At 55.6% G+C, this 25,167-nt stretch overlaps 1 protein-coding gene and 1 long non-coding RNA gene across 5 annotated transcripts in view; both read left to right on the top strand.

Annotated features, from left to right (window-relative positions):
- The window catches only part of ARHGEF18 (Rho/Rac guanine nucleotide exchange factor 18), an 83,826-nt gene that overhangs the window by 2,279 nt on the left and 56,380 nt on the right, over positions 1–25,167 (top strand). For 2 of the 4 annotated variants that reach the window (XM_047095127.1, XM_047095128.1), the window contains 9 exons: positions 9,582–9,703; positions 17,025–17,284; positions 18,023–18,173; positions 18,770–18,884; positions 19,825–19,882; positions 20,189–20,233; positions 20,729–20,806; positions 22,316–22,418; positions 22,563–22,704. In XM_047095127.1, the coding sequence (XP_046951083.1) occupies positions 9,689–9,703; positions 17,025–17,284; positions 18,023–18,173; positions 18,770–18,884; positions 19,825–19,882; positions 20,189–20,233; positions 20,729–20,806; positions 22,316–22,418; positions 22,563–22,704 (967 nt within the window). In that variant the 5' untranslated portion in view covers positions 9,582–9,688. Of the gene's footprint in view, positions 1–9,581; positions 9,704–10,569; positions 10,793–14,388; positions 14,771–17,024; positions 17,285–18,022; positions 18,174–18,769; positions 18,885–19,824; positions 19,883–20,188; positions 20,234–20,728; positions 20,807–22,315; positions 22,419–22,562; positions 22,705–25,167 lie in introns of those variants that run through there. The other 2 variants (XM_047095126.1, XM_047095125.1) reach the window with 2 other exon arrangements.
- LOC124523305 (uncharacterized) lies at positions 11,474–14,148 on the top strand. The gene is made up of 2 exons (XR_006964977.1): positions 11,474–11,561; positions 12,777–14,148. It is a non-coding gene; the product is annotated as an uncharacterized LOC124523305 (long non-coding RNA).

Raw genomic sequence — 25,167 nt, 5'->3', positions numbered from 1 at the left:
AGCCCCCAGAGAGATCTAGAAGACTGGAGGGGGTGGAAATAAGACTACAAGGGCTGTGGGCTCAAGCGGGTGTCAGGAGGCAAAGGCAGGCGTGCAGATAACCCTTCGGGAAGGGAGGGGACAGAGGGTCACTGAAGAGAGGAGTGACAGACAGCCTTTTCCTCTGAGGGGGCGGCAGCGGGCCAGGACTCCAGAAAGAAGAAAGCCTTGGTCCTCTCACCAGTGACAGCGGTTTGGGGCTGGGAGGTCACAGAAAGGATCTGGGGAGCCGGGGGAGGGGGTCAGCAGGGAACAAAGGATTTTTCAGACGCAGGGAGCGAGGGTGCAGTAGGGAGGCCCCACCACCAGGGGGCAGCACCGGCACGGCCACGCGCGCTGACCGGAGCCCGCACACCTGACCTCGCACGCAAAGCCCACGCACCCGGCTCACACGTACACAACCGCGCGCGGACACGCAGGAACCCGGGCAGGGACCAGGTAACAGAAGCAGGTTTCCCCAGGTCCCAGGTGAGCCTTGTACATCCAACCCCACAGATACCATCCGGCCTTCAGGCACACACACCGGATCGCAGGGGTTTTTTTTTTTTTAAATATTCAGCTATAAAAAAGGAGGTCCTGCCACTTGGGACAACATGGATGGACTCCGAGGACACTGTGCTAAGTGAGTAAGTCAGACAGAGAAAGGCAAATGCTGTATGATCTCACTTAAACGTGGAATCTGAAAACGGCAACCAAACCCACAGAACAAGAGATTGGATTTCTGGCCTCCAGAGGCAGGGGGTGGGGGTGGGGGGGAGGAATTGGAGGAAGGGGCTCAAAAGGGACCAACTTCCAGTGACAAGATAAGTAAGTCCTGGGGATGTGATGCGCACAGCGTGGTGACCAGCGTTAACGCCGCCGCGTGGTGTGCTGGAAAAGTCGCTAAGAGAGTAGAAACTAAGAGTTCTCATCACAAGGAAAAAAAACTTTTTTTTTTTTTTTTGTATCTAAATGAGGTGATGGAAGTTAGCGACATGTGTTGTGGTCATTCCACAGTATATGAAAGTCCAGTCATTATCCCGTGTGCCTTAAAAGCACACGGTGCCGTGGGTCCATTATATCTCAATAAAACTGGGGGGAAGGGCGCCTGGGGGGCTCAGTCGCTTAAGTGCCCAACTCCTGATTTCGGCTCAGGTCATGATCTCATGGCTCAGGAGTTCAAGCCCCGAGTTGGGCTCTGAACTGATGGCACAGAGCCTGCTTGGGATTCTCTCTCTCTCTCTCTCTCTCTCCGCCCCCCCCCCCCCGACTCACACTCTCTCTCGCTTTCTCTCAAAATAAATAAATAAACTTAAAAAAACAAAACGCTGGGGGGAGAACCACCCAGATGTTCCTATTCACCCCCACATGGGCAACTTGACACCCAAGATTTGCCCTCAAACACACACTCACAGGGGCGCCTGGCTGGCTCGGCTGGAAGAGTGCGTGACTTTGATCTCAGGGTCATGGGTTCGAGCCCCACAGGGGGTGTACAGATTACTTAAATAAATAAAACTTAAACACACACACACACATGCACAGATGTGAAAATACACACTCTGTGTGCAGACTCACAAACGCAGGGTCAAAATCACAGCCAGTGGTGCACGCACACACACACACACACACACACACACGCAGACATTCACACACACCCAAGCTCACCTCAGGACCCAGTCTAAACTTGTCTTCTGAGGACCCCAGTGTCACCACCACTCACAGTGCCATTTTCTTCGGCCCGTCCTGGGAATGTCTAGTCCGGCCAGGGTGAGACGCCTATAGATGGAGGAGGGGTGAGGGGGGCTTGGCCTTCCCCCGCCCCAGGCTGGAGTCCCTGGCCCCCCAGCCCCCCTGCCCCCCTGCCCTGGCCCCAAGCTCCCATCAGCTGATGCATCTGGCCGCCCCTGGCGGCAGTCTCCGCCCCTCTTGCTGGCAGCCCCATCCTGGCAGGGCTTCCCGGCCAAACTCCTGCTTCAGTCCCTGCTGTGCACCCACCACTCTCGCGCGCGTGGGCCCCCATGGCTAACTCAGCGCTCAACCACTCCTGGCCAGCCCTCTCCAAGCGGTGGCTGAAGCGGTGGGCCTTCAAGAGAGGTAAGGGGGCGGGCAGTGGCCAGCAGGCATGTCCCCCCGCCCCCAGCAGGGCTCCCTTGACAGCCTGGAGCCTTTCCTCTGCCTGGGGCACAGGCTCTGCCTGATCCGGCCCCAAATTCCATGATCCCTAGTCCCCCGGGGCCCGACAGAGCATCACAGGCTTGTGGGGTCCTTGTCACTTCAGAGGAACCGTCTCCCCAGGCTCAGCCAGGACCTTGTGTCGGGAGGTAAATTTGCAGAACGAGAGTCCACCCCAGAACTCCCTTGGGGCACCCTGGGGACTGGCTGGGGGTTCCTGCTGCTGTTTGCTCCTGGGCGATGGCAAGATGGAAGCTAGGGAGGCGGCCAAAGAGAGGAGGTTTGAGACTCCGAGGGGTTCTGGGAGACACCTCCCTCAAACACAACACACGAAGGGGGTTGGTGGCGGTCCCCTCCCGGGTCCTGGGGCCTCAGTTTACTTCTGCGGGGGCTGGAGAGGCCCCTTGTATTATATCCCCCGAGGTCTGGGCGAATCGCTTTGGCAAAAAGACGCTTCTCCTTAAATCTCAGGATGAGTTTTCCCTTGAAGATAACCAGCCAGTATCAGGGGCCACAGGGTGTGGGGGACAGTGTGAGAGGAGCCTCCTGGATGTCCTTCCTCCCGTGCCTCCCACCTTTGCCCGACCCTCGCCCACTCCAGGCCACTGCTTAGCCTCCACTGTCACCTGCATGAGCCAAGTGCCTGTCCAGGGTGACCGTGAGTGTTCATGCAGGGGGGAAGCCAGGGAGAAGATTCATTAGCTCATTCATTCCACAGACTGGTTGAGGGCCTAATGTGTACCAGGCACCCTGCTTGGGTCAAGAAGGAGACGGGAGTATCAGAGGACCTGGAGGCTGGGCCCGGGGAGACAGAGGGAGGCCCGGACACTGGGACGCGAGAAAAGAATACCCAGAAAGGTAGAAGTTGCTCGCCGGTTGTTGAACCCTCGTGATGTTGAGAGAGGCTGAGTGACTTTTGCTCGAGGTCACGTAGCAAGCGCATGCTGGAGGGGCCAGGATCTGGAAACAGTTCTGTCCCAGAGCTACCGCTGTGCTGTGTTCTGACTGGTAAACGAAGCTGCCAGTGTGGGCAGCCGGAGGGTCTGGGGAGGGCTTTTAAATCCACCAGTGGATGGCAATACCAGAGAACAAGTGCATCAACCATGGACCCCCGAAGTCCCTGTCTGGGACCCAGATCCTTATGAAGTTCCACCCGCTCCTGGCCTCTCCGCCCAGCCCATCTTCCTGCCCAGGCACATTGAGACTGATTCATAGGCTGGCAGGTGGGGGAGTGAGCTGAGGAAACCAGCAGTCACTCTTACACCCTTTTATGGCTGGGGCTGCAGGGGCTAATGGTGGAACCTGAATCCAGGCTCCTTAGCGAGAAGCATGGTGCTGGGGAGTAGATAGAGTCTTTCCTCACAATGTCCTTCCAGGCTTTAGCCCTGGGAGGAGTAGGGAGATACATAGGAAGAGGGCTTTTTTGTGTGCCCCTCTCAAGCTCTGTAACTGGCCATCTGGACATCTAATGCGACTTCCTGGGAAAATGATAGGGTTGGATTTGGGGAATGAAACAAGGCTGGGGAAAGGGTAGTTAGGACCTGCAGGGAAGTTGCCTCACCGAATCCGTAATGAGTACATTCTGTGCCTTAACTGGGTTTCCCTCTTGCCTGGCTTCTCTGACTCTGTCCTGCCCCCCTTCTATCTACATCTTCCCCCTCCCCCACTCATCCCCTCAGAATGCCATTTCCTTAATGTAACGAATGCCTCACTGTCTCTGGACACTGCCACCCCATCTATCCCGACTATCCATCCATCCACATATCCATGCATCCATCCAACCAGCCAGCTAGCCAACTATCCATCCATGCAACTATGCATCCATCCATGCATACATTCATCTAACCAATGATCTATCCATCCATCTAATCATTCATCCATCCAATCAGCCAGCCACCCAACTACCCGCCCATGCATCCAGGTATTTGTGCATGCATGTATCCAGCCACCCAACCAGCCAGCTAAAAACTATCCATTCATGCCACCATGCATCTATCCATGGATGCATTCACCTAACCATCCACCCATTCGTCCATCCACCTTATCATCCATCCATTCAACTAGCCATCCATCCATCCATCCATCCATCCATCCAACCACATAACCATCCACCTATCTTACCATCTAACCACCCACCCAGCCAACCATCCAGCCAACCAACTATCCATTCATCCAGCTATCCAGCCAGCTAACCAACTATCTAACCATCCGTCCACCTATCCAACAATGTATTCACTCATCCATCCAACCATCCACCCTTCCAATCATTTATTCACTCATCCATACTTTCATCAGCTTACCACAGGATAGCCTGGTGGTTATAAACCCCTGCTTTGGAGGTGGAAATTCCTGGGTTCACATCCAACTCTGCCTCTTACCAGTATGGTATGACCTAGGACAAGTTCTCTAAGCCTCAGTTTCCTCTTTTGTGAAGGAAGCACTCGAGGGCTTATGAGGATAGAAGGACGCAAAATACCTGATAGGCTTAGCACTAGGCAAGGTATACAGGAGCTGATCAATACACATAAGATTTTACCACTTGGGGCTTGGGGATGTGAAAGCGGGTCAGATATAGTACCTGCCCTCATGAACCTCATGGGCTGCAGCAGGGGTCAGCAAGCTTTTTTTCTGAAGTGCCAGAGAGTAAATATTTTTGACTTTGCAGGTCACGTGGTCTCTGATGCAACTATTGAACTCTGCTGTTACAGCATGAAAGCAGTCGTAGATAATACATACACAAATGGGGGTGACTTGTGCTAATAAAACTTTATTTATAAAATCAGGTGTTGAACCAGATATAGCCCATGGAACTCCTGGCTTAGAAGGGAACAAGTAAATGGGGCACCTGGGTGGCTCAGTCGAGTAACCATCTGACTTCGGCTCAGGTCATGATCTCACGGTTTGTGGGTTCAAGCCCCGTGTCGGGCTCTGTGCTAACAGCTCAGAGCCTGGAGCCTGCTTCAGATTCTGTGTCTCCCTCTCTCTCTGCCATTCCCCCACTCACTCTCTGTCTCTCTGTCTCTCTCAAAAATAAACATTAAAAAAAGAGAGAAGGGAACAAGTAAACGAATTACAGTGCAATAGCGGGGTAGAAATTGTGATTGACCATTGTTTGCGTGAGAAAACCCCAACAAGAATTGTGGTTGGGCAGGGAGAGAACGGGGACTGAAATTCAAACAATGGCAGAGAAAAGAAAAGATGATAGAGTGGAGAAATGTCAAGGAGATGAAATTGACGGGGCTTGGTGTCCTGAGGGGTAGTGAGGAGGGAAGGCTGGTCTCCAGGTTTCTGGCCAGGTCACTGGGAAGATAGTACGGTCACCCTGCCACAGGGACATAGGAGGAGGAAAGAAAACAATGAGTTTGGTCTTGGCAGCTGGAGGTTGGAGTATGGATGGGAATACTAGGCAGCAATGACCAGAGGCCCCTGGAGACAATGTCTGGAGTCTGGGGGAAGAGAATCTGCCATCAAAATCAGAGTTCAGTGTGCAACATCAGAGTCAAGGCTCAGTCTGTAAGCAGGGTCAGGATTCAGCTTGTGGCACTAGGATGGAAACTCAGTCTATGACACCAGGATCAGGTCTCAGTCTATGATGTTGAGTGGGGGCTCAGTCCATGACACCAGGATGGGGCTCAGTCTATGATGTTGGGTGGGGGCTCAGTCCATGACACCAGGATGGGGCTCAGTCTATGATGTTGGGTGGGGGCTCAGTTCATGACACCAGGATGGGGCTCAGTCTATGACACCAGGATCAGGACTCAGTCTATGATGTTGGGTGGGGGCTCAGTCCATGATACCAGGATCGGGCTCAGTCTATGATGTTGGGTGGGGGCTCAGTCCATGACACCAGGATGGGGCTCAGTCTATGACACCAGGATCAGGTCTCAGTCTATGATGTTGGGTGGGGGCTCAGTCCATGACACCAGGATCGGACTCAGTCTATGATGTTGGGTGGGGGCTCAGTCCATGACACGAGGATGGGGCTCAGTCTATGATACCAGGATCAGGTCTCAGTCTATGATGTTGGGTGGGGGCTCAGTCCATGACACCAGGATTGGGTTCAGTCCATGACACCAGGATCAGGTCTCAGTCTATGATGTTGGGTGGGGGCTCAGTCCATGACACCAGGATGGGGCTCAGTCCATGACACCAGGATGGGGCTCAGTCTATGACACCAGGATCAGGTCTCAGTCTATGATGTTGGGTGGGGGCTCAGTCCATGACACCAGGATGGGGCTCAGTCTATGACACCAGGATCAGGTCTCAGTCTATGATGTTGGGTGGGGGCTCAGTCCATGACACCAGGATCGGACTCAGTCTATGATGTTGGGTGGGGGCTCAGTCCATGACACGAGGATGGGGCTCAGTCTATGATACCAGGATCAGGTCTCAGTCTATGATGTTGGGTGGGGGCTCAGTCCATGACACCAGGATTGGGTTCAGTCCATGACACCAGGATCAGGTCTCAGTCTATGATGTTGGGTGGGGGCTCAGTCCATGACACCAGGATGGGGCTCAGTCCATGACACCAGGATGGGGCTCAGTCTATGACACCAGGATCAGGTCTCAGTCTATGATGTTGGGTGGGGGCTCAGTCCATGACACCAGGATGGGGCTCAGTCTATGATGTTGGGTGGGGGCTCAGTCCATGACACCAGGATTGGGTTCAGTCCATGACACCAGGATCGGACTCAGTCTATGATGTTGGGTGGGGGCTCAGTCCATGACACCAGGATGGGGCTCAGTCCATGACACCAGGATGGGGCTCAGTCTATGACACCAGAATCAAAGTTCAGTCTATGACCTTTGGCATCAGGACTTATAGTCTGTGACACAAAGATTGGGGTTCAGCATGTTATACCAGGATCAGAGTTGAGTCTGTCATCAAAGTCAAGTCCAGCCTATTCTTGGCTCAGAAGCTTCCATAGAAAAGGTAAACTCATCCCTGGCCTTTCACTTTCGGCCTGTGGATCGCAGAACCCAACGTCTGAGGTTCTGCCTTTGGCCTCTACAGGCTGTCGAGGCCTCAGGCCTCCATGAGGCCCCTGCCCAGTGAAGCAGGCAGACCCTTCAGTCTTTCCTGAGGCCCCCTGGGCATGAGCAGGGGGTGGGACTGACCCCTGGGCCAGCTCCACCTTCCCTCCCAGACTCGCATCAGCCTCCCGGACCACCCCCCCCCACCGCCCCACATCTGGTTTTTCTCCCTCACAGCCTGCTTGTTTTATTCCGACATTTCTCTGAGTCATAGATGCGGCCCTGGCTTCAGGGTGGGGAAGGCGGGAGAGGCGAGACTTAAGGAGGACAGCAGAGCAGAGGCCCTCCGTCAGCCCCGGAGGGCGGCGGGAGCACAGGCGTGGTGGAAGCAGTGACGTCCTCACACACTGTGGCAGGCCCGGAGCATCAAAGGCTCATTCACCTTGAAGGAAATGAAGCAGCAGCCTGCGCGCACCTGCCCCATCAAAGTTCTACAAGGGGCCCCGGGAATGTCATGAGCAACAGTTTCATTGAGATGTAATTCACACACCAGCCGGTTTACCCATCTAACGTGTTTAGTTCGATAACTTTAACTACATCTGCAGTATTACGCAGCCATTGCGACAGCTTTAGAACACGTCCATCACCCCAACAGAAACCACATCTTTCAGCCATCACCCCATAACCCTCTGTTTCCCCCAAAGCCCTAGGCAACCACTAATCAGCCTTCTCTCTCTACAGATTTCACCTCTGCAGGCATTGTATATAAATGCACTCGCGTGGCATGTGGTCTTTGTCGACTGGCTTCTTCGCTTGTGAGGTCTTCAAGGTCAATCCCCACGTTGTAGCAGTGTCCAAACTCCCTTCCCTTTAGTGGCTGAATCCTACTGCTCCGTGCGCCTCTGTCACTCTTGTGTATCTATTCATCCACTGGTGCCTGTTTGGGTTAGGGACATCACCAGCCTTCCCCTGTGCCAGCAGCAATGGTCGCAGGCAAGGTGGCCACAAACGTATCACCCTAGCTAGACCCTTTGGAGAATGACAGCAGATGTTGGCTCGTAATTATCCTGGCTCAGCATTAACTAGGACGGTCCGTGGGGTCACCCAGCCACAGGGGACCCAAGCTGCGGACCTAACTCGGCACTTTCTAAAGGCATCTGACCTCCCACTCCCCACCCCGTCTCGGCCCCACCTGAGACCGCCATTGCTGTCACTTAGGACGCGCTGGTCTCCTCCCTGGTTTTGGCAGAGTCAGGGATGTCTTTGGAGGGGGGTTGGAGCAGGGACGATGTCGAGGCAATGCAAGGAAATGAAACACACATGAGAGAGACACCACAGGTCGGGGGCGGACAGAGATTTCTGGAAGGAACAGGGTGAGGTCTTCAAGCAGGCAGCCTCAGAGCAGGAACGGAAGGGGAGGGTCTCGAGCAGCAGGTCCCGCAGGGGCGGGGACCAGGCACAGAAGGGATATCCCGGTGGACATCAGTGGCCGGGCTAAGAGTCTCAATATTCCTCCTGCGAGCAATCAGGAGCCTCCGCGGGGATTCGAATAGGTAGGGGGACTGTGCTGGCTGCATTATAAAGGGCAGGGGGAGAGAAAAAGTGGGTACACCCCCCTTCCCACAGCAAGGGGCTCAGCCCAAGACCCGACGTCAAGGCAGGGCACCCTCCTGACCTAGAGGGCAAGGAAGGTGGCCAAGACTGGCCAAGTGCCCCAGGACTACGCTCCACACACTAGGGCCCCTGCATCCTCCCCACAGCTCTGAAAGGCAGGCATTGTCACGCCCACCTCCCAGGTGAGGAAACTGAGGCTCAAAGAGGTCCTTTCCCCAAAGGTGTGCAACCATTAGAGGCAAGTCCAGGCAAGGACACAGTCTGGTTGACCCTAAAGTCCTTGTTTTCTCCTCTCTGCCATGGCAACCAGAAAGCCCTGAAACTGCAAATACGACCCAAAGGCAGGGGTAGCCTGGGGTCCCCCCATCAGAGACCCTCCCAACGTGGGCGTTGGGCGCTTGCGCTCGGTCTTAAGGAGCCATTCTATTGAATGAGGGCTTTTGGCCAGAGCAGGTATGACAAATCAATTTCATCTCACGAGTCCGCCCTGAGGACCTCTAAGGAGCTGCTAGAAATGGTCCCGGGGCGGGGGGGTGGGAGTCCGAGGGGCTGAATGATCAGTCAGCAGGAAAGAGCCTCCTGTGTGAATACAAACGTCTGCCACAGTCTCAGGAGGCAGGATGGGGAGGTGACGGCCCGCGTCTTCGCTTCAAGATCTTTGAGACCGTCTCCTTCCACCAGCCCATCTTATAGATGAGGCAACCGAGGCCCCGGGAGAGCCGCAGCAGCTGCAGAACTCAAGAGTCCTCTCCCCTCAGCCCGTCGCACTTGGCCCTGACACCTCGTCCCTCGTTTCTCTACAGGTTCTGAGCCCAAGCCATGTGTCCAGCCCTTTGACTCCGAAGCAGCAGCAGCAGCCGCCGGGAGCAGCGGCGGCCCCTGGAGGCCTGGGCGCCCAGACTTTCCCGCCATGGAGGATGAGCAGGCAGGTGTCTGGTGGCTGAGACGGGCGGGAGCCGACGACAGCAGGGGCGGCACATACACTTTTAGGCGTGCTTTGTACCAGGCGCTCGGCGTGCATTATTTCCGAGAACTCTCATTGAAACCTGGCAAGGTAGCGACCGTCCCGTTTGACCGGCGACGAGGGGGCTGGAATCCTTGCTGGGGCAAGGAGAGGGAGGGAGGGATGTGGAGACGCATGGGTGCACGGAAGAAGGAGGGACGGACAGAGGGATGGGTACACGGGCGGACGGACGGATGGGAAGAAGGAAGGAAGGGTGGGTGGGTAGACAGATGGAGGGAAAAGGAGGAGAAAGCTTCCCCGGGGAGCTCTGGGCCAGAGCAGCCTTGCAGAGTGGTCCCCAGTCAGGCTGACCACACATCTGCTGTGTCCCCACATCAATCAGGCGTGGGCTGTGGGCGGCTCAGGAAGAGGTGTGGCTTCCTGGAAGGGGTCTGACAGCCGACAGTCACCTGCTGACATCCTTCCCAGCATCTGGGTTGACACGTCTTTGCTGCAGGGGGGGTCTGGGCGGCATTTTACACCACCCCCCACACTAAAGGAGGGTCCATCACAGTTAAAGCACACGAGGCGTCCTGTGTATCCGTCCTTTCATTTTGTAGGAGGAGAGACTAGGGCCCAGCAGGATAAGAATCGGCCCAAGTGGGGGGGGGCCTGGGTGGCTCAGTCAGTTAAGCGTCCCAAGTGTCTGAGTGTTGGTTTCGGCCCAGGTCATGTTCTCACGGTTCCTGGGTTCGAGCCCCACATCGGGCTTAGTGCTGCTGGCACGGAGCCTGCTTGCGATTCTCTCTCTCTCTCTCTCTCTCTCTCTCTCTCTCTCAGTCTCTCTCGTTCTCTAGAAAAAAAGACAAGAATCAGCCCAAGGGTCAGCAAGGATCCAGTGTGCACAAAGACAGGAGCAGGACCCAAGTGCAGTTCAGGGCTCTGGACCTCTTCCCATAGGAACTGTCAGCTGCAGGCAGTTGGGCAGATGAGGTGGTAATGGGGGCACCCCTCCCCCGCGTCCCTGTCATTGTCATCTACTTGGTCACCGGAGTTGGAGGCCAGTGGAAGGTACTTCCCTGTCCCTTCCCTCCTGCTCTCTCACCCGAGCCCTGTGAGCGCTGCACCTGCACCCCTGTCCGTGTTTCTCCTTTCTTCTCCGCTGCCCCGGTGGAGGCCACCAGGACCACTCACCCCCCCCCCAGGGGTCCTACTCACTCCACCAGGCTTCCCCTCCCCACTCCCCCCTCCCGGCCCATCTCAACTCTGCATCTTGCACACGATCTTTGATCTTTCCGATCTTTCCGAAGACAAACCACAGTCGCCCCCCACCCCCACCCTGCCTGAACTCCCTACCACCGCTATTTGGAACTTAGAGATTAAGTTCTTAGGTGATCTACCAGGCCTGCTGATCTGGCCCCATCTCCCCCCTCCACACCTCCAGACAGAAGGAACGCCCGTTGTTGGAAGGCAGCGGGATCCCTCAAACCTGCAGGCTGCTGAACATCCTGTCCTTTTGATGCCTGGAGTGACCTCACCTGCGGCCTCTGCCTCACCAACTCTTATTTGTTCCTTCGCTATCACCTCCTCCGGGAAGACCCCCTGATTTCTTTCTTTCTTTCTTTCTTTCTTTCTTTCTTTCTTTCTTTCTTTCTTCTTTCTTTCTCTTTCCTTCTTTCTTTCTTTCTTTCTTTCTTTTTTCTTTCTTTCTTTCTTTTTTCTTTCTTTCTTTCTTTTTCTTCTTCTATTTCTTCTTCTTCTTCTTCTTCTTCTTCTTCTTCTTCTCCTTCTTTTTTACATTTAATAGGACACTTCTTGAAAGTCTCCTGTCTACTAATTGGTAAGATGTAGACCTTTTTAAAATACATGAAACTTGACCAATATGTGAAACTTGACCAGTTCGAGAGATCATTTACATGTCATGTGGACACTATTTTATGTGGTTGGATATAGGGTTTTTTTTTTTTTTTTGGTTTGGAATGAGCTCTGGACAATCTATCTAAAGATTGTCTAAATTTTCCTAATTGGGTTGTACTTAATAGTTTTTTTTATTTTTATTTTTTTACTTTTATTTATTTTTTGAGAGACAGAGCGAGAGCAGAGGAGGGGGGAGACACAGAATCCAAAGCAGGCTCCAGGCTCTGAGCAAGTGTTCAGCACAGAGCCTGATGTGGGGCCTGAACCCACGAACCGTGAGATCATGACCTGAGCCCAAGTCGGACGCTCAACCGACTGAGCCACCCAGGCGCCCCAGGTTTTTTCCCCCCCTTTTTATTGATAACTTCCCAACAGCATCTGTAAACATCGGGTACAAAAATACTCCATTTAACTCTGTTTCCCAAGGTTTCAGCTTGCTCCAAGGAGGTCCTGGGAGGGGCCTGCTGGGCCCTGAGGGTTCACACCTCTGGTGAGGGAAACACAGACCTCATCAGGCTTGCAGCTGAATGGCCCGCCTCCCTCCATCTTGAGCCTTCTACAACTGTCTCAGAAGCCTCCTTGACATACCAACTGGAGACAGCATTCAATACTTTTGTTGGAGGAAAGGGCAGGGAGACCAGAATTAGTAGGTGCAGGGATGGGTTGGGGTGAACTCAGTCCCGACAGTGCTGATCACACACTTTGAGGTGGTCTTGACCAGGGCATCGGGGCAGGGGCCTTCTGGCTCCGGTCTCTGGGAGCCTTTATTTATTTATTTTTTTAATTTTTTTTTAACGTTTATTTATTTTTGAGACAGAGAGAGACAGAGCATGAACGGGGGAGGGTCACAGAGAGAGGGAGACACAGAATCCAAAGCAGGCTCCAGGCTCCGAGCTGTCAGCACAGAGCCCGACGCGGGGCTCGAACCCACGGACCGTGAGATCATGACCTGAGCCGAAGTCGGACGCTTAACCGACCGAGCCACCCAGGCGCCCCTCTGGGAGCCTTTAAATGTTTAGAGCAGACCTCGAGCCTGGCTCTGGAAAAGCTCCCTTATGCCCAGCCCATAACTCCAGCTGAGCTGGTCATCCCCTGGCCTAAAACAACCACTAACATGAGATCGCTTCCACTGATCCAGGGTTTGCGATGTGTCCGCACCACCTCGTACCCACACAGCAAGTAATCCTACAAGAAGGCAGCATTACACCCATTTCACAGAGGAGAGAACTGAGGCCACGAGAGGGGCTGGAACTTGCCCGAGGTCACGCTGAGCTAATACAAGTCATACCAGGGAGGCAACCCTTTGACTAAGGCTTTTCTACTCAGGAGCCATCTGCCCTGCCATTTATTTGCTACTTTGTTTGATGCCCGTCTCCTTTCCTACCTGATGAAATGGAACCGGAGAAACAACACGCTTAAAGTTGCTCTGGCGGGCCGTGGCTTACTAATGATACGAGATAAGGAACTATTCACATGTTGAAGTTTATCCGTGTACGATCCAAATCTGCACCTTGTAAGCCCTTCTGCAGAGTGGGCATTCCGGGGACATCTCGCCTCTGAGTCTGACTGGGGGAGCTCATCCCCCCCCCGACACCCCCCCCCCCCCCGGCGGCCGGAGGCCCAGGCTCCTCAGGGGCCACGAGCAAGAGCCTGGATTTATCGCCTCCTCTCTGGGGCGTCAGGCCCAGCATACACTGTTCAGTCGGATGCCTGGAAAGGCCCCCGTTGGGCTGGCTCCCACCTTTTCTCACCCGGGCAATGTTGGAGGAAAGAGGTTTCGAAGCAAAGGATGAGGCACCCCCCCTCCCCCCCGTCTCCCTCAGGGTACCTGCTGCTGGGAGCTAGGACAGCCTGTGCCACAACTGCCCATCACCCCTGCCACCCCCAGCCCTGGCCACAATCCCACTTCTGCCGCCGGTGAGGGAGGCCAGATGCAGAGGAGGGGGAGGGGGCCCGGCCCAGGCCAAGAGGCTGTCCTGACATGTTTCTGTTTACAGAAGGAGAAAAACCAGAGACACGAGGAAACCTTTCGGGCAGTGGCAGGGGAGATGGGAGTCCGTAGAGGTTGTCCAGCCACCAGGGATGGGACTGGAGTGATTTGGGGAAAGGGGAGACCCGCGAGGAGGTCGCAGGAAGGGGAGGGGCGCCCGGGGCCAGCCGCAGCCAGAGACGGGAGAAGCCGGAGAAGAAGAGGGAGCCTGGCGTATGAAGGACAGAGGGAGGAAGTGGGGGCAGAGAAGGAGCGGCCAGGGAGGGGAGGACAAAGATCAGTGGGTCCAAAGGGAAGGTTCAAGGAAAAGGGAGGCCGTGCGAGCTGTATGGAGGGTGTTCCAGAAGTCAAACCCAGGATACCTCCTGCTCCCAAAAGAATTAAAAGCGGGGAGAGGGGCTCCAACAGGTTCCCCCCCACCCGTGTTCCCAGCAGCATGCCTCACAACAGCCAGATGGTGGAGACAACCGGGTGTCCATCGCGGGATGAATGGGACACAACATGTGGTTTTGCCGATATCCATACAGGGCTGTCCTTCCAGACAATGGAAGGTTTTTGTTTTTTTTTTAAATTTCATTTATTTATTTTGAGAGAGAGAGAGAGAGAGTGCATGCCAGCAGGGGAGGGACAGAGAGAGAGGGAGAGAGAGAGAATCCCAAGCAGGCTCCACACTGTCGGCCCAGGGCCCGACACAGGGGCTCGAACTCACGAACCGTGAGATCACGACCTGAGCCGAAACCAAGAGCTGAATGTGTAACTGACTGAGCCACCCAGGTGCCCCAGACAACAGAATGTTATTCAGCCTTAAAAAGGAATGAAATTCTGATACATGCTAGAATACGGATACACTTGAAAACATTAGGCTAAGTGAAATAAACCAGACACGAAAGGACAAATATTGTACGATTCCACTTACTTGAGGTCCCCAGGCTAGGCAGATTCATAGACAGGCAGCAGATTAGAAGCTACCCGGTACCTTAGTGTCACCGAGCTGCACGCTTAAAAATGATGACAACGGCAAATTTTACGTCATGTCTACCTTACCACAAGAAAAAGAAGAAGGAAGGGGTCAAAACCGTGGAGAGCTCCAGGCAGGCGAGGTCGGCGGGAAAAGCCAGACCCTGCAAAGCTCCTCTTTCCAGGTATTTTCAATTTTGAATTGGAAGCTTCCCCGAAAATACCCCAAACCAGACAATAGCAGGGCCCCCCCTGCTCTCCCTCTCCTGGTAGAGGACTGGCCCTGCCTGACCAAATGGTCCAGAGTTAGGGTTGCAAGACTGAGGAAACCAAATCAGAGGACACCCAGTCAGATTTGAGTGTCAAACATTACGATGCTTTGGAATATACTTATCCTAAAAAAATAGTTGGGGTTTATCTGAGATTGAAATATAACTGAGTGCCTTGTATTTTATGTGGTAATACTATCCTTGGGGACCTCTTCTTTTTAAGCACATCTATTAACATCACCATCCATCTTTTTATTTATTTGTTTGTTTATTTATTTATTTATTTTAAAGTAATCTCTACGCCCAACCTGGGGCTCGAACTCACAACCCCGAGATCAAGAGGCACATGCTTTACCAACTGAGCCAGACGGGCGCCCTCCTGGGGGACTTGTGTGGAGTCCATGAAGGGGGCCGTGTTCCCTCGTGGCCCCTTCAGGCCACCAGCTGGGACAGTGTCTCACAGGCTGCCTGAGACCACATAGATGCCTGGGGCCATGCTCAGCATTGGCTTTGCAGGAGGCAGCGGGGAGAAGCCCACCCATCCACCCACCTACCCACCAAACCCGGTCTGAGGACACTCCTAACAAAAGTCTGGACAAGGAAAGTCTCTGTGCCACAGGTCCTGACAGCCCAGGGGAGAGACGTCTTACGTAGCCTTGAGGAGTCAGGAAGGCAGCCTGAGGACATGCCCAAGCTGGCTTTTGAAGGATGAATAGGAGTTTGCCAGGCCAACCGTAGGTGGGCTAGGAGAACAGGTTTTCCAAGGAGAGGAAAAGGCAAGCTCCCTGGCTGGGGGAAAAAAATGGCAGATAGAATGATTGGGAAGGAGAGAGAGAAGAGAAAAGGGACTGGGGCAAGGAGAGAGAAGCGTAAGAAAGAGCAGAGGGCTTGGATCCAAACAGACCTGAGTTTGACTCCGACTGTGCGTGATCCAGGGCGAGTCTTTGTTCCTCCCTGAGCCTCAGTCTCCTGATCTGGAAAGTGGGACAACAATGCCCCCTGGTGGAGCTGCTGTGGCATTAGTGACAAAGCAGGTTTAGTTCGGTTTGACTGTGTGGGGAGCACTGGCGGCTGGCACATCGTCGTCCACTTCTGTGTATCTTCTGCGTCTCACGGGGGCTGGCACACCGCTGCCTTGCGGGTGGGTGGGTGGCAGCTTGAGGCTGCCGAGGGGGCTGGCCCCAGAGCCTTTTGTAATGTGCCCCCTGGGCTTCTCCCTGTCAGAAAGGGGAAGGTGTTGGCTGGAGCACTCCAGACCCTGAGGGAGCAGGGCCAGAAATAGGGGACGGGAGTGAGGTGAGTCGTACAAGCACAGGGTCCATTACTGTCATGATTTAACATTTTGATCATCTGTTCATCGTGACTCTCTTTGCATGACTCTTGACATTTTATTTATTTTTATTATTTTTATTGTGTATTTATTTTTTGAGACACACACACACACACACACACCGAGTGTGAACAGAGGAGGGGCAGAGAGAGAGAGAGAGAGGGAGACACAGAATCCCAAGCAGGCTCCAGGCTCCGAGCTGTCAGCCCGGAGCCCAACATGGGGCTCGAACCCACGAACCGAGGGATCATGACCTGAGCCGAAGTCAGACGCTGAGCCACCCAGGCGCCCCTGACTCTTGACTTTAAAAATATATATATTATACTAACCTGATTTTTCTGGATTCCTGAGTTTGAGGGCCCCCCCCCGCTTTGATTTTGTGCCTGAGGCAAGGTTCTCACCTGCTGCACCCTAGTCTGGGCCTGGGACGGACACTTGGGGTCCAACAGACCTATGAGGAAATGTACCAAGCACCCCAGGGACAAGGCAGGGAGCCCCAGCGCTGCATGAAATTCTGCCCTTAGCGCCAAGGATGACTTATCTGTGTGCTGCCCTTTTACAAACTGCATTCGAAGACATTAAACAAGGTGGGGGGGGGGGGAGGCAGAGCAGAGATTATTACCCCCTTTTATAAGCCCATGGGAGGGAAACCCAGCGAGCAAGGTGGAGTCAGGGCTAGAGGTCCCGACTTCCAGCCCCCTTTTTGGGATGAGGCCCTGAAGGCCCAGGTTAGACAGATCGCCTGGGGGGACATTCCACCCCACCTGGGGGGGGGGTGATGGGCAGGGGCCTCTGGCACCCGCGGTCAACGCCCTCTTCCCCTCCCACACGGGTCTCCAGGAGGATGGCCTTCTAGGACAGCTCAGCGACAGCGCCGAGGACCTCAGCTTGGACTTGGGGGCCCTTCAGGGCAGCGAGTATCTCCAGGACCTGGGCCTTGGGGCCTTTTTCCACAGCCAGCCTGGGGAGGCCAGGGACAGCGGCCCCCCCAGTGAAGAGGCCGGAGGAGATTCGCCCTTCTCCAGCTCGGCAGAGTCCCAGGGCGGGCCTCGGAGACGCAGCTGGGAAAGGTCTCGGAGCTGCTCCGAGAGCTGGCAGAGGTCAGGCTTCCGTGACGCGCCCCCAGCACAGGGCGGGGCCTCGCCCCTGCAATCTGCAGGGGGGCGGGGCGGTGTCTGCAGTGTCGGAGGCAGCCCCAAAGACCCGCTCCCCGGACACACATGCGTCCCGCACACAGAGCCTGTGAGGGCGGACGAGCCCGCATGCCCGCTGAATAAACACGCACGACCCCGAGACGAAGACCGTAGGCTCGCGCGGCAGGTGCACACACGGGCCCGTGCGCACCGAGCGTACTCGCCTGCAGGCGTCCGTGCTCGCCCCGCTCCAGCCCCTACATAAAAGCCTAAATGTGTGACGTGCCACTGGTCGTGCACGTATGCACCAAGCCACGGATGCACTCGTGATTAGAACACAGACGTGTGCTTGACTCCACACACAGCAGCAGCCCCACACAGTGGAGGGGGGCTTTGACCGCCCCCCCACCCCGCACCTGCCTCCCTCAACCCCTCCCAAGTCACCGCAAACAGACATCCGGTCTGGGTAAACATGATGTGTCCTCGTGCAAAGGTGTGGACCTACCTGCAAAGTCCCCAGCAAGGCTCCCCGACCTCTCCTCCCATATGGGGAGACTGAACACCTTCCTATACCCTGACCACTCCTCCCTGCCCCCCCGGGAAGGATGGCCCACAGGTCCCCCCAAGCCCCTGGATGTGGAGCTGGGGAAACAGCCCTGTGGAGAAGACACACTGAAGCCCTGTCTTCCTCTCTTCTTCCGCCAGGCTCAGCCTCGAGGCCGCGGCTGTGAACGAGGGGCCCTGTCTCCCTCGGACGCTGGCTAGCCTTGCTCTGAACTTGCCGGGAGAGGATCTGCAGGCCTGGACCCAACAGTGTCTGTCTGGGGGTGGGACCCCAGCAGAGCACCCAGGCAAGGTGGGTGCAACCCATGACCACCCTCGGGACCACAGCTCGGGACCCAGGAGCCAGCGCGGCGGGTGGGAGGGAAGAGGTTCCTTACCTGCAGCTAGTGGGACTTACCTGTCACAGCGGGTTGTTCATGGGGCCGCCCATAACCGGCGAGTCACTGAGTCCTGAGATTCCAGCCCAGGCCTGAGCGTTCTTCATTGGGGTGGGGTCCACAGTAGGGGATCCTCGCTCACAAGTCTAACCCACGGTCTGGGAGGCTGGGGGGATGTCTCTGCATCTTTGCAGCTGGCAGGAAGCCCCGTCGGTGACCCGGTGGATCTCGTCTCAGGTCTGGGACTCCAGCCTCGGGGCTGTAGCCTGTGGCTGAGGCACCTTTGGCCAGGACCATGACCTGGGGAGAAATCCCTGATGGGCTGACATCTGGAGCTCAGAGTTCGGGGCTCCAGCCCTCGGCTGCTGCTGCAGGGATCTATCCCTGTGCCCGGTGGTGGAGGCAAGCCCCCGCCCATGGCTGGAGGATGGGGCTAGGGACCCTCCATCTGGGGAGCTGGCCTGCAGTCCGGGCTGCCTCCCTGGCTTATCGAGATGCCTATTCCCCACAGGAATGTGACAGCCCTGAGAAAAGAGTGAGGTCACGGTCGGTTCCCGTGTCCTTTGATGAGATCAGCTCCCTGGAAATCTCTCCGGCTTTGGAGGTGCCCACTCCTGCTGTTCAAGGTAGCCCAGCCTGGGGGGGTTCCCTCATTCAAACCAAGAAGGGTAGGGGGGTTCTGCTGGGGGACTCCCTGGATGGGACCCCAGTTGGGCCTGAGAGTTTGGGAAAGGGCTGCTGGTGGAGGGGGCTTAGGGGCAGGAACTGGGCCCTACTCCTTGTGGGGGGTGGGGCAGAGGGGGAGAGGCCTCCGGCATCTGCCCCATCCTTCTGGGCCTCCAGCCAGAGTGGACCGCACCACCTCAATGCCCTCGCTCACCTAGGGCTCTTCTGTCTCTGCCTCTGTCCCCTCCTTCGTCTCCCTCGTTATCTCTGAATCTCTGTCCTAAGAGCCTGTGTCTCTGGGCTGTCGGATATACCCAAAGCCCAAACCCAAAACTACCACTTTTCTTTTTTTTTAATTTTATTTTTTTTAATGTTTATTTATTTTGGGGAGAGAGACAGAGACAGAGACAGAGAGAGACAGAGCACAAGCAGGGGAGGGGCAGAGAGAGAGGGAGACACAGAAACCGAAGCGGGCTCCAGGCTCTGAGCTGGCAGCACAGAGCCCGACGCGGGGCTCGAACCCACAAACCGCAAGATCTACCGCTTGCTAGAAATCTCTGAGCCCTTGTGGCTTTCTCTGTAAGAAGGGAGCAATGAGCATATCTCCGGGGGGCTACCTGGGGCTTCACTGAGCATACCTGTGCACCGCACTTGGCATACAGTAAGCACTCCTGAGACACGGTGCGGTGCGGGGGCGGGGGGGGGGGGCGGGGAGGGAGGGACAGGGCTGTGCTTCCAACACTGGATCTCTGCCCCCTTGGTGCCTCCCCTCCCCGAGTGGCAAGCCCCCTCTGGACGGTCTCCAGTTCCGCAGGGATGGGTCAGAGGGGGTCCACACAGGGCCGGCCTGCCCCAGAGCCCCCTGACACCTATGCCTCCTGGGGTGGGGGCCGCTTCCAGGCCTGGAGCCGCCGGTGCTGGAGTGCATGGAAAAGGACCACGTGGAACCGGATCACGTGTGAGTGTCTGCCTCGCGGTGGGGAGGGGACCCCCAGGGGACCGCCAAGGGGCCAAGGCGGGGGTCCCTCCCAAGCCCCCCGCGACCTCGGTCTTCTCTCCCACCCCATCCCTCTCCCAGAGGAGAGACCCAGGCCCCTCGGAAAGGTTCTCACTATGGCATCAGGGAAGGAGCTGAGCCTCCCGGGCAGGGGCTGGATGGGGACCTGGGGACCGGCTGGGCAGTCACAGTGCATCTTGGGGGATGTGTCTACAACCAGGGCGACGGTGCGCTGTTTTTACACACTTCCCCCGCCCCCTACCCCAGGCTGATTGTCCAGAAGGTGCTTGAGGAACTTCGCCAGTACCACGGGTGAGTGGGAAGGGGGACACGCGTCAGGGAACGGGGCTGGGAAGACAGACCAGACGTGAAGGACAGCGTGGGGAGAAAGCCTGCAGGGACAGGTGTGGACAAGACGGGGAGATAGGGGAGAAAACAGGGATGGGAGAGGTGGGGGGAGGAATGCACGTGGGAAAGGACAGGGGACATGAGGGGGGCGGGGGGACCCAGCCCAGAAGGTACCTGTGCACAAATGAGAAACGATGCTTCTTTCCCAAGACACTGCCATTTGCTAGAAAGTCTTCCTGACGTGCTGATTTTGTTTGGCCGAGAGGTGTTACCCCCCCCCCCCTCTGCTGGGAAACCAGTCACAGTGACCGTGGATAGAGCCCACAGTGGGAGGGATGGTGGGGTCCTAGATGTGGCTCCAGGGCACCGGAAGGTGGGGGTGGGGGGAGAGGCAGGAGATGGGACATCTGGGGAAGGAGGGGCTGCCGACCCACGCGTCTGTCCCCTCTGACCCTGCAGGGCCCGACAGAGGGCTCGCTTGTCAGTGAGCCCCGGAGAAGCCCACTCAAACCTCACCTGGTTTGAGTTCCTGTCTGAGTAAGTTTGCAAGTGGGAGTCTCGGGCTGGGGCCCCGCCCTGGCTTTGCGCACGTCTACCAGTGGCCCTCTGTGCAGGACCCTAAGCTGGGGGCGGGAGGTGGGGTCCCCCCCGCATCCTCTCACTGGAACTGCCAGGGCAACGATGGAGGTAGGGGCTGGGGAGGCGCCTCATACACCTTGGAGGGCAGAGGAGGACTTCCTGGAGGAGGCGACGGCTTGAGCTGGCTTCCGATGGAAGAGTAGGGGTTCACCAACACATGGGGAGGAGGACGGGGGCAAGAAAGGGGTGCCTTCCCGGGGAACGGAAAGGCCTAAGGAATGGTGTCAGGGTGGGGCTGGGAAGAGGGAAGGTGAGGGAAGTCAGCAGGGGTCAGATCACCTCTGTGACTCTGGAGCACCGCTCTCTGGTGATTGGTAATGGCGAGCACAGACTGGGCTGGGGGGAGGGCAGGGTCTGCAGACTGGAGGTGTGGATCTCCCTCCAGTGGATAGATTCCGCAGGGGCTGGGTTTGTTTGCTGCCGACTCAATAAATAACGTTGATCCTTGAACAACACGGGTTTGAACTGCGCGGGTCCACTTATCTGTGGATTTTTTTCAATAAATACTTGTACAGGACCCTAAATGTATTTTCTCTTCCTTATGATTTTCTTTAAAAAAAAAAAAACGTTTATTTATTTTCGAGAGAGAGAAAGCGAGTGGGGAAGGGCAGAGATAGAGAGGGAGACGGGGAATCCGCGCAGAGCCCCACGCAGGGCTCGAACCCGCGAACCGCAAGATCATGACTTGAACTGAAATCAAGAGTCGGACGCTTAACCGACTGAGCCACCCAGGCGCCCCTCTTCCTTGTGATTTTTGTAGTAACATCTTCTTTTCTCTAGCTTGCCTTATTGTTAGCACACAGTACCTAATACCCATAACACATAAAAAATGTGTTAATTGACAGTTTACGTTTTCAGTAGCTAAGTTGTGGGGGAGTCAGAAGTTATATACGGATTTTTGACTGTGCAGGGGGTTGGCGCCCCAACCTCTGCGTTGTTCAAGGGTCAACTGTATTCATTAAATGAGGGGGTGCCGGTAATCCAGGAGAGGCTTGACAGTGAACTGGGGCTGGGATGTAAGGGGGAAGAGGAGAGCAGGATTTGAGAGATACCCCAAAGGAAGAATGGGCAGGATTTGTAGGCTGATCAGAAGGTGGGGTCGCGGGTGAATAGCAGGGAGGAGGCAGAAATGGACAGAGCCAAGATTTCCAGCCTGGGCCCGCTGAGGGACCCCAAGCTTGAGACCATGTCGCAGTCCCCTCTGTGAACCCGGTACCCCCATCTCCTGGAACTTGGTAACCATCTGTGTTTGTTGAGTGAATAAGTGATTGAGAGGAGGGAGGAGAGAGTGCGGGGACCACAGAAGAAGCGAAACAGGACGAGGGGGCCGCGGGGGACAAATTCCACGTGGGGTCCAGGAGCGACCTGGGCCTGCCGCCCCTCCCTGTTCATCTTTCCACCCCTTAGGAGCGAAGACAGCGCCAGAAGGATTGAGCGGAGTGACAGGAGCACCAGGGTGAAACGCAGACTGAGCTCCCTCCGCTGTAGAGTCACCAGACAGAAGGAGAAGGTCAGGGGGCGCCGGACCGGGGTGGGGGTGGGTACCCCGTCCACCTTCTCCACATTGTCAGGTTGCCCCTGGCCCTGGAACCCTGTGACGCCAGGGAGATCCGAATGCGCGGGGCGTTCTGAGGTTCGCTTCTGTCCCCCACAGGGGAAGAGCCCAGCACAACCAAAGGACAAGGGTCAGGATGCTAGAGAGAGGAAGGAATGCATCCATGGGCACCAGCTGGCCCAGGGGACGTTCGTCGGCCACTCCAGCTGTCCCCTGTGCGGCAAACCCTTCCTGAGCTCTGGTGAGTCCGGTGGCCCCGCCCAACCCTCCGGATGACAGCCGGTCTCTCAACTTTACTGCCTCTAAATCTCTCTCTCTCGTGGCCTCCTGTGCTGGTTACTCCCTCAGCCCACTTCACCCCTGCCAAGTGGAGGCTCCCTGGAGAGCACCGGGGCCCTAGGGGCAGGGACCCTGTGGTTACCTCGGTTTTTTGTCGTTGCAAAAATCCTCTGGCAAAATTCTGACTCAGGCGGTGGGTCAGCTAGGGCTGCCTGACAAAATACCACGATCTGGATGGTTCGAACAAACAGAATTGCACAGCAGACGCTTGAACAACGTGGGGGTTAGGGACGCTGACCATCCCACCCCACCCCCACTCTGCAGAGTCTATATACAACTCTTAGCAGTATTTTGGCACAACAAACTAACTCCTCCTACCCCTCCAGAGGGGGTGAGTAGCCCCCTTCCCCCCCCCCGGACTTTCAGTTTAATTTTCTATTAATTTTTAAACCTTCGTTTATTTTTGAGAGGGAGAGAGTGTGTGTGCGAGCGGGGGAGGATCAGAGAGGGGGACAGAGGATCCGAAGCGGGCTCCGCACTGTCAGCAGAGAGCCCGATGCGGGGCTCGAACTCACGAACCTCTAGATCATGACCTGAGCCTAAGTCCAACGCTCAAGCAACTGAGCCCTCCAGGTGTCCCTAGCCTTTTAATTTTAGAATCACAGAAAAGTGGAGACAGCAGAGAGGGTCGCTTTCTAACTTTTCTCCCGGTTCCTGCCATGTTAGCATCACCTGTGACCACAGTACATTTGTCATAACTTAGGAACCAACATTGGTGCAGTAAGTTTTTAAGTTTTTTTAAAAATGTTTATTTATTTTTGAAAGAGAGAGAGAGAGAGACAGAGCATGAGTGGGGGAGGGGTAGAGAGAGAGGGAGACACAGAATTAGAAGCAGGCTCCGGGCCCTGAGCTGTCAGCACAGAGCCGGATGTGGGGCCTGAACCCATGAACTAGGAGATCATGGCCTGAGCCGAAGTCGGAAGCTTAACCCACTGAGCCACCCGGGCTCCCGGGGGGCAGTATTATTCATCAAACTAGATTTTCCTCAGATTTCACCAGATTTCTTCTTCCACTCAGGTTCTCTCTGTTTCAGGACCCAACTCAGAATACTGTATTATCTTTAGTCATCCTGTCTCCCTAGTTTCTCTGGTCTGTGAAGTTTCCTCAGTCTTTCTGTATTGCTCGTGACCTTCACGGTCTTGAGAAGTATCAGCTGGGTTTCTAGTACGATGTCCCCCATCTGGGTGTGTCCCATGCTTTCTCATAATTAGGGTTATAGGCTCAGGAACCTTCTTGCCTCCTCCTATCAGGGGATAAGTGCTATCGACATAACACCCCTGAGGATATTAACCTTCACCCCCTGGTTAAGGTTACACCTGCCAGGTGACTGTCTTTTCCCTTTCCCTACTCTGTGCTTTGGCAACAAGTAACTCAATGCAACATACTCTCAGGATGGCGGGAATCAAGGTCTGCCTCCTGGAGACAATTTTCAGGACAGATCTTTGAGATCACAGAAGATTCGAGTTTGTGTAAAGGAAAATACGTGGGGTGCCCTTAGCATGGTGCCTGGTACGTAGGGGTACGTAGCGTCCATCATCATCACCCTCTATCGTCGAGTTAAAGCTAGCGTCGAAACCACAGACCCCCAACCATACCCCCATGCCTGTGTAAGGAGGCCTGTGGGGCCACAACGGCCGTGACTCACTCCCAGCAGGCTGAGAGTACCCGCCCCCCCAGGTTTAACGAGCCACAAACCTACCTACCGCTGGAGGCATTCAAAGCCAGATGTTACTATCTGTCCCTTAGAGGAAACAGCTCCACAGGAAGTTCCGCAGAACAGGGAATGAGTCACGCTCCAGGTAATTACGGAGGGCAGGTCGCCAGGGGTAAAGCGGAGATGCTTTCCCAGAGACCAGCCCCGCTGACAGAACACCATTCCGGACAGTCTTGTTAATGGCCTTGACCTCTGAGGTTCCCCATGGTCTGACCCCGCCTACCTCTCCACTTTTGCCCACATACACCACCTGCACCTTGCTCATTCAGTGCTGTTCCCGGAACTCCCTCGGCCGCATAACTCTTACTCACCCTTTAACCCAAAGCCACGGCCACGTCCCCCAGGAGGCCTGGATTGTGGATTAGGCGACTGTATCCGTGTCCGAGTGTCTCTTAGGGCAGTTGCTGTTAGCCGAGAGGACATTGGCAATATCGGGAGGCCTTTTTTTTTTGTCGTCGGAACTGGGGTGCTACTTGCATCTAGTGGATACAGGCCAGGGGTGCTGTTCAACATCCTCCAACACAGAACACCCCCCGACAACAGAGAACCATCCAGCCCCAATTGCCAATAGCTCCAAGACTGAGAAACACTGCCACATGTTCCCAACGTCTCCTTAGCTCTTAGCAGAGTCCCTGGCCCGTGACAGGGACT

The sequence above is a fragment of the Lynx rufus genome, unplaced genomic scaffold (assembly GCF_022079265.1).
Source record: "Lynx rufus isolate CCGP_SWC_20201006 ecotype Redwood Valley unplaced genomic scaffold, mLynRuf1.p SCAF_4, whole genome shotgun sequence".
NCBI classification, from domain to species: domain Eukaryota; kingdom Metazoa; phylum Chordata; class Mammalia; order Carnivora; family Felidae; genus Lynx; species Lynx rufus.
The sequence above is the reverse complement of the archived record's forward strand: the minus strand, read 5'-3'. Positions and strand labels throughout refer to the sequence as shown.